Here is a 14,219-nt window from a genome sequence, read left to right on the forward strand (position 1 = left end):
GTGGACTTTCCAAGGAACCTCTGAACGGAGAGGTGGGGAAAGGAAAGGCAGGTGGAGACCTCACCCAAAGCCTTTGAGGTGAGGAATTTAGAGAGCTGGGTTGCCTGTGCTCCACCACCATCTTGCTATTTGTTGACACAGTGCATGTCGGGAGAAGTAGACGCCCTTTGAACCCTCCAGCATTGAGAAGTATGGCTGGAATCCCCGTGTTTATCAGGTGACTGGGATGGCATAAACCCCAACCAGCTCCCTGTTCCCTCAGATTAGGAACAGGCCCCAGGAGTTAGGCTGGAGCCCAGGCAGAGCCAATCATGGGGAGAAGCTGACAACTGCCCCTTCCTTCCTCCACCTATGTAGAGGAAGTTACTCACAAAGCAAGTCGATTAAACCTACTCATTGAGGGATTTACCTTGGAACTCCCAGGGAATTATCTAGAAGAATTAGTTGCAAGAGTGGAAAGAGGGGTCAGGTAGGCAGGCAGGGCAAATTTTCACCCCATTCACTTCTCCATCCCTTGGCCACTTACCCAGCCTTTTCTGAGTCTGCCACATGCCAAGCACTGGAGGGAGGAGGCTGGCCACAAGCTTGGCACTCAGGCTTACTGGAATCAAGGGCCTTATGCTTTAAGGGACTCTTCGGATCATCTAACTCAGCTCACTCTTCACAGGTGAGAAATCTGAGGTTCAAGTAGAGCTTTTTGCCTAGTGTGATAGGAGTGAAGAGCCCTCAGTGGGCAAATACTCTCACCACCTCTCTATGAGGCCTGCACTAAGGAATTCTCTTGCAAGTTAACTTAGGGAAACCCCTCACTTGGAAAGCAACATTCTGTATCATCATACCTATAGTTGCACCTCCACCACCATCACCCTGTTGTTCATTTAGAAATAAATCCCAGTGAAGCAAGCTGAGTCCCCACCCAAGGGTATTTCTACCTTATCCCAATTCACCAAGAAGAAGTGCTTTTTTCCTTTTCCTATTTTTATTTTACACTATAAAAAACAACAACAACAACAACCAGTAACATACTGTTTTTCTTCACATTCACATGGGTCTTAGAAAATTATTGCCTTTTCCCCTGGAGAAATAACCAACAGACAAAAAGAAAAAATAGTAGTACCACATTGCAAAATCTGCAAATCCCAGAAGTCCACAGCTTGAAGACAACTCCAGGGGCAGGGAGGAAAACAATTGTCACAAGAGACATAAGCACACAGAAGGACAGGAAGCTGAGGAAACCAGTTTTCAACACCACTGACCCAGGATACCCAGCAAGTACCCTTTTCCTCCTGGAATTTACTGCCACCACCTCGAAGGTATGACTTTTTTTGGTCTATGATCTGAAAAACTCTTTTCACAAATGAATAGTTGCTCTGAGAAGAGGTGGAATGAGACAAGTTCAAGTATGAATAAGAATCACGCCAAAGTCCAAGGTCAGTGAACAACCCACGGCAAAAAAAAAAAAAAAAAAAAAATCCAGAAAAGCCAACATCTTGCTACTTCAACCAACTGCCTCACTGGACCCAAGAGGGTATCTACAAAACATTTCAGGGTTCAAATCAGGATGCTGATCATGTCCCTACAAACCCTGTGGGGCTACTTTCCCAACTAGACGGTGATCAGCTTATGCCCTGAAGCAACAGAGACAGACACTGAAACTGCCAAAGTTCAAAAAATAAGGTGGAAATTGTGCTTCCTTCAAAATGAATTGGCTTTATAACTGCCTTTTCTCCTGGTCCAGCAACTTCTTTCTCCCACGTTGCTGCAGGTATTTATTGCCTTATGCTTGAAATGAAAAGGCGAACTTTGAGGTGCAAGGACTGGGCAGTCCCGAAAGGGCAGGGGTCTGGAAGTACAGTAGTCAGCACATGCTGTGCTCCCGTAATGGCTTGGCCTTCCTTCAGTCCCGAGAACCTACCCCGAGGTCCGTCTGAAGTTCATTTGCAAGCCTGGTGACCACTCACTATCTCACTGGAGCAGCATGACAGAGTGAGGTCTTCAGTATTGCACAGGTATGAAATGTCCATGAGTCTTAAAACCAAAAATCACAGTTGCTCTTGGGGCCGGGCCGATTCCTCCATCCCAGTTTTAGCAGGATGTGGCCGTTGCCACAGGGCTTCTGCTGAGCTCTGAGACTGTTGAGTGGGTAGGCACCGGTGCCAGCACCGAGGCAGGGAATGTGCAGTAGGCACCCTGCATGTCAGGGCTCAGTGTCTGCAAATGGCCTATCAGTGAAGAGCCTGCTGCCTCCCCTTGGCAGGAGGGAGGCTGGGGGTTGGGCGTGGAGGGCAGGATCTCAGATTCGTACTGCAGGAGCTGGCCCATGAAGCCAAAGTTGGGCGAGACCATACTCCTCCTCTGCTTGATGTAATCGAAGGCCTCCTTCAGGCGGAACTGCTTGGTCTTCATGAGGTAAGCCATGCAGATGGTGGGTGAACGGGAGATCCCAGCCTCACAGTGGACCAGGACCTTGCCTCCCTTTTCCCTGACACAGTCTGGAAGGAAGAAAAGATGGTGGGAGTCAGTTGGGATTAGAATCTAAGGGCAATGGCAAAACATAAGAATCAAACACTGGAGTAACCTAGATATGAAACTGTTGTGCCTGCGTTAAGAGCCGTGGCCCTACACTACACTTCTGCCAGTCTTTAATCCCCACTGGTGAGGACAGAGCTTTTGGGATCCCAGCAAAGACTATCCCCAAGTAGGATCTCTATGTTCCTTACAGTGGCTTTATAGTTCCCCAGGATACTTGCAGATTCTGCCTCTGGAGGCGATGGCCCTGGAGAAGTCCCTTCCTGGGGATGCCATCTTAACCTAGGTTCCACTGATGGTTCCAAGAGGGCACTGGAACATCCTTGAAATTGTGCACATTTTTATTGGGCACGCACATTTTTCTAAGGAGAGCATCCCAGGCTCAAAGACTGACTTGGAGAAGCAACTCTTGCCTCTCCAGGTCTGATTCTAAGGGTAACAACCTAACCCCAATCCTGGTAGAGGTCTTCCGGCCTCTCCAGGCACCCTGTCCTGCTGTGCCAGGGCAGGATGCTTGGCTCAGCTCCCAGGGTTCTCACCACCAAACACACAATAAATAGCACATGGCCACTAATTATAGCCCTGGCTAAGTGACGCCTACTAGACGGAGGATATAAATGGCTTTCACAAATTCCATCTTGCTCAACAATGGGAGTTGCTGCTATAAAGCTACCACCATCAGTTAGCATTCTTTAGCTCAATATGACAAAAAGGGGAGGATGCCTCCCTTCCTGCTCTACCCCCCAGCCCTCGCCCCCAGAAAACCAGCTACAACTATTAAAAATGGGAAGGGATGAAAGGTTAAAGATACATACACATCAAATCCACAAAAAATACAGTCTTTCCAATTCCCTCTCTTGCTAGCGAGGAAACAATTACATCACAGGAAGTTAGATGTAGCTGGCACTACGCAGGCTACAGTAAGCAAACACATTTAAGATTTTGAAGGGCCAAAAGAAAAAATAAGTCATTCCCCTTACCACCCTCCACTTCCCTGCCCCAAGGTCAAAGGATGCAAATCAATCTGCAAAATCTAAAAGGTAAAATTTCTGAGGCATCAGGGAGGAATCCTAGAGTTTCCCCATCTGAACAAAAACCCCACAGGATACCCCAAAGCAGTTCAACAGGGGTGTCTTCCAATTCAGTCTGACTCAAAAGAAACAAAACAGTCTCTTCAAATTAGTTCAAAGGGGTCTGACCCCCAAGTCCCTGGAATTATAGGGTCGGACTCCTATTTCCCTTCACTCCTCTGTTGGCCTCCTTCGAAGTTTAGCTTTTAACTGGCCTAGTGCCACATCCAAGAATGCAAAGGGTCCAGAGTGCATTGCCTCTGGAGCCCGCTCAACACCTCGGGGCCTGCCTTCCACATGGCCCTCTTCCCTTGGAAGGGGTCAGTGTATATTCAGCACATGGCTCACTGGGGAGGCCCAGTCTCTCCTTCCATTAGCAGGGCAATGGAAGGGCCAAAAGAAAAAGCATCCTGTGCTTTCGAAATGCTGTGGGTTTGTGGATTGTGTGTACACAGACACAATACACACACAGGATGGGGAGGGAGGGTTCTGAGAACTGGATGGGGGCGTGTTTCATGACCTCATGAAGTAGCTACCCAGGTAATTAAACAACAGGCTCAGAAGGGCAAGGCATTCCCAGGGACAGGGAGAACAAGTCAAGGGTTTCCCACCCTGAACGCATCATTTTGGCTGCCTTTCAGACTCCAAAGGAATGATCTTAGCCCAGAGGCTCAGGGGACAAGCAGGACAGGCTCGGCCTTTTGCCTCTGATGAGTTTCTCGTCAGGGTTTCCTGGGGAGCAGAAATTGTGTGGTGAACAGAGAGCCACCATGTGGCTCAAGGGGGGGCCTTTAATTGCTACCTGCACTAAGTAATTATTGCTGTGCTAACACCTGCCTTTCCTCCTCCAACATCCCTTGGAACAAGATACAGAAAATTCATGCGTCAGTTTCAACAACTACATATGTTAAAGAGGAAGATGGGCGCTGGAAAGCGGGGCATGACCACAAGGTTAGAGAGTGGTACCTGCAAATCTGAAACAGAAAAAAGTCAGGGCAGCCTCCTAGCAAGATGGATGGGGGAGAAGATGCCATATGGGAGAACAACCCACGCAACACAGAGCACCTGGAAACCCTAAGGCCATAGCCCTTTCCTGGCGGAAGGACCAGAGGCCAAGGCCTCGGTTTTTAGGTCTATGCAATGGAATAAATAACTGCCTAACAAGAATGCAGAGAGAAGGCAAAAGATGCCAACTTTTCTGTGCATACAGCATGGAGCTTGAGTCAAGTGCTATCTTTAATCCAAAATTAGCTGAAAATGCAAAACAAATTGCCCCAAGCCATTCGCCAAAAGTATGGAAAGCTGCTGGGGGCCCTTGGGGCTCAGTGCGTAAGTAGTGCTCTCTGAATCCTTCTGTTTGCTTTTAAAAATAAACCCAATCTACGTAGAAGCACAGTTAGGGAGGTTCTTTCCCCTGCTTTCCTTGTGTGGAGCATTACGCAGGGATGCGCTCAGCTTCTGCCCAGCTAGAAACAATAACAAAATCGGCAGTGAGTACTGCCATAAAATTATATTAATTCATTTATCTTGCAAATTAAAGCTCCTATTAATGGCAACTTAAATCCTCCCTTCCACCTTTTTGGTAGCTGCATCCCATGTTGGCTCCAACTCTTAGCAGCAGCATATACAAGACACTTTTCTTTCAGTGAAGGTAGCTTCCATCAGGGCATCAAAAGTCAAGAACACATGCCCCAAACGGGCTCCCAAAATAACTGAGGGGGAATGGCTAAACCTACCAATGAAGTCTATTGCTTCTTGAAAGTGGGAGCTAATGTCAGCCGTGTGGCTGTCTTCCACAGGGATCCATTTGTAGTGTAGGTGGGTTGTGCAGGCCTCGGAGGTCCGTCGGGAGACATTCAGCAGGGCTGTGATGTGCAGGTTGGCGAGGAACTCGCACTTGGATGCATGGTAGGCACTTCCAAGGTAGAGGAAGGGAAGGATTTCAACTGGGCCACCCTGGAAGCAGGGACAAAGGACAATCAGGAAATATTGGATTAGCTTGTTCATTTGAGAGAGGAAAAAACAACTCTGACCTATTTGCTGCTTAAGATGGGTGGTTCCCTTTCTGGTTTCCCAGTAGAGTTCAGAGCCAGGGCAGTTCAACTGAGTGTGGGTGGTATCTCCATCCTGGCCAACTCTACCTTACGTGGCTGCCTTGTGACTCAATGACAGCAAAATCCACACAGCAAAGAGTTCACATTTTTGCACACATCAAGGAGGTAGGATATGATGGCATTCTTCCTGTGCTGACAAGGATGAGAAGCCATGTGGTATCATGGGAAATATCTACGGGGCTGTGTTGAAGTTACAGCTGCCCTGAGAGTACCAGGGCAAGCCTCTTTGCCTTGGGACAGTCTCACTTTCTTTACAGCTAAAATGGACCAGGACTCAACATGGTGTGTGTCCTCCTTTACAGCCTTGGCATTTTATATAACGTATTTTTTTTTCCCCCTTTTTGGAAAGACGGAGTCTTGCTCTGTCACCCAGGCTAGAGTGCAGTGGCACAATCATAGCTCACTGTAATCTTGAATTCCTAGGCTCAAGAGATCCCACCGTCTCAGCCTCCCAAGTAGCTGGGCCTGTAGGCATGCACCACCACGTATGGCTAATTTTATAATTTTTTTTTGTAGAGCTGAGTTCTTGCTATGTTGCCTAGAATGGTCTTAAACTCCCGGCCTCAAGTGATCTTCCTACCTCAGCCTCCCAAAATGCTGGGATTATAGGCATGAGCTACCAAGCCTAGCCTATATAGTGTATTTCATCAAACCTAATACACTGTTGATCCTAAGATGCATCCAGGTTTTAGAGATGTTAAAATGCAACTCCACCCCCAACAAAAAAGTATGCTTTTTAGAAATGAAAATAACCACTACCTACTCAGAATCTTTAGATAAAAAATGCTGTCAGGCCACAAGCAGAGGGGCTTCCTCGCCTCTGACCTTCTTCACACGGAGGTTTGTTGGGGGTGCTGGTGAGACCTGCTTACAGAGCCATCCTTTTGGGAGGCTACCCACACCCCAGGTTTCTAGTCAAGGGGGAACCAGAGACCATCCACCTTGAGGCAAAACTAAAATGAACCACCAGTTAGACTCTGGCAGTCTCAGCATTTACAGGGCTCTAAAGGTTGCAGAAAAGTCAGTGATGATTGGAAAAATGGGAGCCCTTAGAGGCTGAGAGGGAAACACGGGGCTAGGTGACAGTGGCTATATCTTTGGGAGCCTTTCCCATGCCAACCATCTGCTTCCTGTGTTTCCATTTCCTGTCCTGGAATAAGAGCGGAATGGAAACTCTCAGCCAGATCCATAACAGGGAAGGGTGCGTGGGACAGGCGCCAGCCACAGGCAATTCTCAATTTACTCCGCACCCGGCGTTAGCTTTTTCTTTCCTAAGAACTCAAGTGTTTAAGCAAAGGCCAGTTCAGTCACTTGGAAGAAAATTACAGAGGATTTTACATAAGGTAATAATAACAACTGGTATTTTTATCAGCATCTACTGTGGCTGGCTTCTGGGGGCTTAACCCTTTAGATGTGCCTACATCATACCAATTTCACAAAATCTGTGAGGTAGGTAACATTATTCCCATTTTACAGATGGGCAACTTGAGGCTCAGATGCATTTAATAACTTGTCCAAATCAGAGCTAGTCAGTGATAGAGCTGGGCTGAAACCCAAAACTGATGGTGTAGCATGAGATGCAAGGCCTTGTCTGACTCCATTTCAATAGTGATCAATATGAGAAAGTATTTCAGGTAAAGACAGGAAGGAAAAAATTCCCTTCTTTCCTCTCTTCCTCTAGAGATAAAATGTCCATCTGCATCCCCTCTTCAAAACCTCTCCAAACTTCCATGCATACAGAGCAGCCTTCCTGGTGGCAAAGTGGTGCAACGGTTAAGAACCTGGGCTTGGGCGTCAGACAGCAGAGCTCTTGGGTTAAGTTCCAGAGCTCCATGCTTACTACCTGATGTGATCTTGGACAGCTTCTTTAACCTATGACCTTTGTCTGTAAACAGGGGATAATACCTATCCTCTCTGGATAATTGGTAAGGTGTAAATGGGATAATGAATGCATTAAAACCTGGCACGTTACATAGCTGCCACTGTCACTGGGATTGAAGAATGAACAGAACGTGGCTTCTCTCCACGGGGAAGACACAGGGTTTTAGGCAATCCAAGCAGGTCTAGTCCTGACCTGAGCTGGACCCACTCCCTGGGCACAGCATCCCCACCAGCTAGAAATCAGGAAAACAGCAGAGGTGGTACAAAGTTCTTGGGAAAGGAGTCAGAGTTCCAAGTCCAGATTCATGTGGCCACTGATGACTTACGGGTCCCCACCAATGGACACTAACAGGCTCGCCCTTTAAGGAGCAGGCTGGATGGTTGACTCAAGATCTCCTCCTCTCCTGAGTGCCTGGAAATTGCTGATACACCAGACCTGGGATCCATCCAATTTCTTTTGGAGCTTAGCCCAACACACCCCTGAAACTACATTTCTTTCCCTTTTTGAACTTCTGTTTAGACCAAGAGGGAAGAAGCCAAAGGCCTTCAGAAACCCCAAAAGTTAACATGACCTCGCCTGGCTGCTCTAAATGCAGAAGTGTTTCTAAGAAGTAGCATTAGGGGGTTCCCCAGATGAATCTTGAAGACACATCAGGGCCTTCTCACCCCTCACTTGGCCAGAGATGTGCTATGCTTTCACAACATTCTGCCAATTCTTATTTCTCTTTCACTTTCTGAGAAATGGGGGGAAAACATAACCCGAACAAACAAACAAAAGTAGAAATCTAGCGAGGCCAGATGTCCACAGCTTGAAAGCCATGGGTTCGTCATATACTGTAAGGGTGTTTAATAAAGGAAAACAAATCCTAACCCTGGCATCTGGACAAGCTAATAGGCTTCCTGACCAAGGAGCCCGTTCAAGAAAAGGTCGCCTGGCTTTGCTTCGAAGTTTATCCCCAGGGACAGGGTTTTGCTCATGGCAGGGAGCTGGCATTTTAGCATCTAGCAATCTTTCTTCTTATGATTTGGATATGTTCTTGGTTTACGTGAAAAGTTTGAAAGGTTACTCCCACCAGGTCAGGTGTCTAGATTAGAGGCCAGGCGGAAAACAGAACAAGGTCCTGAAATAATCAGAACAGGGAGCTGAGAGAAAGGGGTTCTGAGCCTGATGCTGCCTTGAACCAGCTGCAGGACTCTGCAAAATCAAGAATCTCACTTGTCACAGAACACTTCTCTTCCCTTCCATAAAATGAGTAGGCAGGTTTTTACCTCTGGTTTCTGCCAGATTTGGATTCTCACCTGCTTTTTCATTTTCCTGGATGGTACTACGTAACCCCCTTCCACTTTATTTTTCCCTTTAATGAGTTATCACAAAGCACTCATTTTTAGAAGAAACATAAAAACTCACTAGTTTACAGAAACATGAAGCCCTCTAGTATCTTTTGATTTCCTCTGGTTTCAGTATCTGTGGAACTGTAAGCATTAGAACCCCTTAGAGGAGCCTACTTAGCCACCCAAACAGGACTTCCTCTATAGAACCCCCACCAACACCAGTTTCAGTTAAACATACCAACAAGACACACCTTGACAGGTACCGGGATGCTTTGCAGAAACTGCAGAGCGTGGACAATTACAGAGAAAAGCAACACAGGAAGCCTGAAAGTCAACTCTGAAATGTCTTCAGGGAAACCTAGACCAGTATTTCAAAGCTTCTCTGAACCTCCGAAGCCAGATGACAATAATGTAGCTTTCACTTCCCCTTTTCCGCAGAAGCTGCCAAGCATCCTGTGGCTGGTTTGCTCTTGTCAGCTTGTTTGCTGGAAGGAGGCCCATTTACTCTTGGATGGAAACTCAAGCTGGCAAGCAACAGAGGCTCCCTAAAGCCAGGGGATTTTGCCAACACCCTGATCCACAAAAGAACTAACCATCGTTGCAGAGTGGGGAGAGAACAGTCAGGTGCTGAGGAAAGAAGGCAGACAGGAGCCCAGAATACCACTCAGGATACCTCTTCCCCATCATGTACCTGGTCATAAGCTGGCCTGTAGCTGACGTTTACCACTGGTTTTCCACACTGGCTGATGAGGGCTCTCTCATTCTCAATCTTCTCTTGTGAAATGGGTTTTACATCCACGCAACACTCGGGATATTCCGAGTAGAAGGTCTCATATCCCCCTACAAAAACAAACAAAAAGGTGAGACAGATGGTTAGCATCAATTTCTCACCCTGTCAGAAAATACCCATAGTTAATCAATACTCTGAGGGTTACACAGTTAAAAAATAATAATAATAATAAGCCAATACAGATTGTGGTCATTAAAAATTGAGCAAAACCAGCAAACAGATTTAGAACAGAAAGGGACTCTACGCACACACAAACCTCTAAAAAGAACTCCTTCAGGGGTAATGATTAACTTTTTGTGTCTATCAGAAGCAGCTTAAACTGTGAAAGAAAGTATCTAGCATCTGGCAAATATTAACCAAACCCCTCCAGAAAACAAAGGCTATTTTCTCTCTTGTTTATCTAAAAGGAAGGTGTGATTATGCAAAATTTCATTAATTGGCGAGAAGATAGGCTCCTAAAGTGGCTTCTTCCCCAGCCCATCTGCTCTAAGCAGGATTCTAGCTGGTACCTCCTCCATTCATAAGGAAATGGGGGCTGATATGAGGTTGCAACTCAGGGCAGTAAAATAGCCTGGCTTCTCACTCCCAAGGTGCTAAGAACACTGCTGACAATCCTTTCTAGGTCCAATTTGGAGTCATCAATCCAGTTAACTACCTTCTAAATCAACTGAAAGAATAAGGACTTCTGGATTTAATTCTCAGCCCTCCTGAGCAAAAACTGTCTCTGTCCCCTTCGTGACCACCCTATCTTCTTATCCCCACTTTTCCTACTTCTCCTCTACTCCTCCTGCATGCCCCCCTAACCAATCAATAAGTCAACTTATAGCATGTATGACTCTCAGAATCCTTAATATTACATTTACATCTCTCCAAATGGATTTAAGGTAAAAACGACCCTCTGAGGCCGGGCGCGGTGGCTCACGCCTGTAATCCCAGCACTTTGGGAGGCCGAGGTGGGCGGATCACGAGGTCAGGAGATTGAGACCATCCTGGCTAACACAGTGAAACCCCGTCTCTACTAAAAATACAAAAAAATTAGCCGGGTGTGGTGGCGGGCGCCTGTAGTCCCAGCTACTCAGGAGGCTGAGGCAGGAGAATGGCATGAATCCGGGAGGCGGAGCTTGCAGTGAGCCGAGATCACGCCACTGTACTCCAGCCTGGGCAACAGAGAGAGACTCTGTCTCAAAACAAAAACAAAAACAAAAACAAAACAAAACAAAAAAGCAAACGACCAAAAAATAAAAAAACAAAAAAACAACCCTCTGAGCAAGTCACAGAAACTTGCAAATGTAAGTAAGCCTTCTTGGGCCCATCTGAGTGGGGAAGAACCCTCAGAATGCTGAGGGCTGCCAGGTGCAACAGGCCACCCTTGCTTGGGAAACTCCTTTGCTGGTAACCCAGAGAGCAACCTGAGGCATTTCCCAGGGCCTCCAGAAAGCCCACTCGTCTTTTTCTGGCCTAGAGAATTCACTTGGAGTCAGATCCATTAAACATGCATTCTGAGACCACGAATTTTCCAAAGAACCCCCTTTTTCTTTTGTGACTTTGGGTGCTGTGATGCTGGCTTTTTTAAAGCCCTGCAGTAGACAAATGGTTAATGGATTACAAGGCAGTCTCCAACTCCCTCCCAGAAGCTGCAGCCAATTCCTAGAATGAGTCATCCTGCCATTACTGCTTCCTCTCAGCTTGCTGGAACTGCCCCGCCCCCACTTAGTACACCCAGATCTCCTCTGTGGTCACCTCACTAGCAGCCCACTGCGCCTGCCCGTGAGCTCTTGGTCCTCCCCAATGACCATGCTCCCCACCATAACGGGAGGCCACTGCGGAGGTGCAAGGTGGTGCTATAGGCAGTTTAGTTTCCCATGCTCTGCCACAGCCCCTGGGCCCCTTACCTTCCAGCAGTCAAGAGAGAAAGACGCAGGCTCACACTGACCCACAGCTTCCTTGGAAGAGGTATCCCTAGTCAGTAAACCACCTGATCACTTCCTGTGCCTAGACCTCAACATTATGGGTTCCAGGAGACAAACAAGGATTTGGATGGGAATTTGGAGTTAAGAATGACCTGGGCCCTCCCAAACTTCAGAATGAAGGTTGGGGAAGAGGAAATCTTCAGGCTACCCCATCTTCTGGCTTTAAATAGATTACTTCAGAGTTGGCTATCGGGAGGACAGATAGGAGGTTCGGGTATGGGTTGGATCCTGCCTGCTGTTGAAAAAATTTAGTCCAGGGACAGATAAACAGGGCCCTGCCTCTTCAAGCTGGGATTCAGAGGAATCCTACAGATTAAATGGTCTCAGTCTTTCACCCACTCCCATCAGAGGTGTGGAGAGACAGAACATTCCTCTCTGGTGCCTCACTTAAGTTGCAAAAGCCATGGCAATTCTTAGAGCTACTTCAGCCTTCTTTTGGAATGAGTCTGCTTTCAATCACCACCACATTACCAGGGAACAGAGAGAGCACAGATACTATATATAAATAAGCACTGACCACGCAATTCAGTCATCACCATTTCATTTTAGTGGTTGTTTGGGAGACAGGGGATTATGGAAAGTGTAAAAAGGCATTGACCCTGCCAAGATCTCAGATGCCACCAGATTAAAACCTGAACTCCTATCTGCACATGAGTTAAGTAAAGAAATAAAAATTTTCTGGCAACAATTTAAAGTTTAGTAGTAGTGTTATAAGGGTAGGCATGAAGCAATTTCTACTGAAATTTAACATGCATATAATTCTTGACCTGGCAATTCTCATGATTTACTGAAAGGCATTGCACACACAAGAGCACATGGAGAAGGAGATCTACCCCACTGCTTGGAACAGTGAGGCCGGACGCAACCTAATGGCCATTACAGGAGACCGGTTCAATGTGAAACAGACATGTATGGTCAGATATGGACAAGTCTCCCTGATCTAGATGGATACAAGAGGCAAGACAGGAACTATACAAAATCAATCTATTTCTAAGATTCTTATGAAAAATTATCTAAAGGTAAACAAGAAATAGTTGACTGTCTCTGGGGAGTGGAACTGGGTTCTAAGATATGCAGAAGACCCGCTTCTCATCATACGGCCTTCATGCTGTTCAAATTTGTACCTGTGTATATGTTACCTTCTTTTAAAAAACATTTTAACAGTTTTCCTGAGATGTGAGTCTATAGAGTTGCCTACTTTGTGGCGATAACTTCTAAACTGTCAGCAGGGCCCGCTTAGAGAAGCATGGGGAGCAGAGCGGGGACCAGGAAGGGTCTCCTGGAACCTCTTTCATGCTACTTAGGAGGCATAAACTTTTCCTAAGAACAGGAGACAAAAACCATATTGGGAAGAGAAAGAAATCAGGAGCCGCGCTGAAACCTCTGCAGAGCCAGAAGGCCATCCCTCTATCCCCTGCGGGCTAGGCTGCCAGAAGAAGGACGATTACCATCTACCTCTGTTATCTCTTCAACAGGAAATCAACAGGGGACCAGTCAGCAGGAGGTGCTAGCAGAGAGGGGAACTGTCTCCAGAATCTTCCTGGCCCGGAGTGTGTGAAACTCAAGTTGCATGGCTTTAAAACAGGCTCCTAACTCTCGGCGCCGGCTCCCTGCACCGAGCCCTGATCCCCATCACTGTTACATTCCAAGGTGCCTGCGCCAGAGCTGGCACGGCCGTGGGGCCCTGCTGGGGCTGAGCCCTCATCTCTTCATGTGGGTCAGGTCTCCCCGGGTGTCATTTGAGGTTACAAAGGACTCAAATACAAAGCAGGAGCAGTCATAGGAAGTGACCCAGAAAAAACCAGTGCTTTGGACTTTGAGAGTCAATCACCCACCCACCACTAGAAGCCAAAGTTATCTTCCCGGCAGGTGAAATGGGCAGGCCTGTGGTGGTAGCTCCGGGAGGTGTCAAATCAAAGGCCGCAGAATCTCCACACCACCCTGCCCCCGCGCACCTCTATTTCCTGGCTGGCCGGCTGTAGGCTCGGCTCAGGATGGGTCACAGGGATAATCCTGGGGCGGAGGAGGGAGGAGGTGAAAAGGGTGGGAAGGATGTGAGCTCCAAACTGAGCTAGAGAAAGATCTAGGAGAGAAGAGGCCAGAGGGAAACAATAAAAAGCAATAAAATGAAATGGAAAGGGAAGGGACTCGCCAGGTCAAAAAGTCAAGAGGGGTCGGTGAAGACACAGCTGGCTAGGCGGGAGGAAGGGGGGCACCATGGCGCCACACCATGGGGGAAGGGGTCGCGACCTGCTGATCCCACCAGATCAGTCTATCAGGAAGGCCCCAAGCCCTGATCCCAGCGACAGCGGCGAAGCTCGGGTCTTAAAAGGGGGCTCGTGCCCAGCACGGGCCGACGGCCCCCAAACTGCTAAGCAGCAGCAACCCCGCAGCATAACCAATTCCACCCAGCCCGGCGGACAGACCGGCTGCCAGGCGCTTTCGAGGAACTTGGGTGGGGAAGAGGGGGAGCTCTGAGTGTTGACATTTGCAGTGCCCTCCCAAGCGCACAACAAGCCCCAGAGTGCAGACT

General features: G+C 47.6%; 1 protein-coding gene across 1 annotated transcript; it reads right to left on the minus strand.

Annotated features, from left to right (window-relative positions):
• Positions 1-957: 957 nt before the first annotated feature.
• DUSP5 (dual specificity phosphatase 5) lies at positions 958-13,391 on the minus strand. The gene is made up of 4 exons (XM_011967570.1): positions 13,281-13,391; positions 9,618-9,818; positions 5,336-5,555; positions 958-2,492 (listed from the first exon to the last, which is right to left on the minus strand). Exons 1-4 carry the CDS (start codon positions 13,389-13,391, stop codon positions 2,086-2,088), a joined length of 939 nt encoding a protein of 312 aa, XP_011822960.1. The 3' UTR covers positions 958-2,085.
• Between the last annotated feature and the right edge of the window lie 828 nt (positions 13,392-14,219).

The sequence above is a fragment of the Mandrillus leucophaeus genome, unplaced genomic scaffold, assembly GCF_000951045.1.
Source record: "Mandrillus leucophaeus isolate KB7577 unplaced genomic scaffold, Mleu.le_1.0 Scaffold80, whole genome shotgun sequence".
Lineage (NCBI taxonomy): Eukaryota > Metazoa > Chordata > Mammalia > Primates > Cercopithecidae > Mandrillus > Mandrillus leucophaeus.

Bases quoted from the DNA above. Each gene is read 5' to 3' on its own strand.
- DUSP5 (XM_011967570.1), bottom strand. From the start codon at position 13,391: ATGAGGGCTCAGCCCCAGCAGGGCCCCACGGCCGTGCCAGCTCTGGCG. The intron at 9,819-13,280 runs GTTAGGAGCCTG...ATTTTCTGACAG, and splicing joins GCAGGGAGCCGGCGCCGAGA to GGTGAGAAATTGATGCTAAC. The intron at 5,556-9,617 runs GTACATGATGGG...CCCTGCTTCCAG, and splicing joins ACAGGCCAGCTTATGACCAG to GGTGGCCCAGTTGAAATCCT.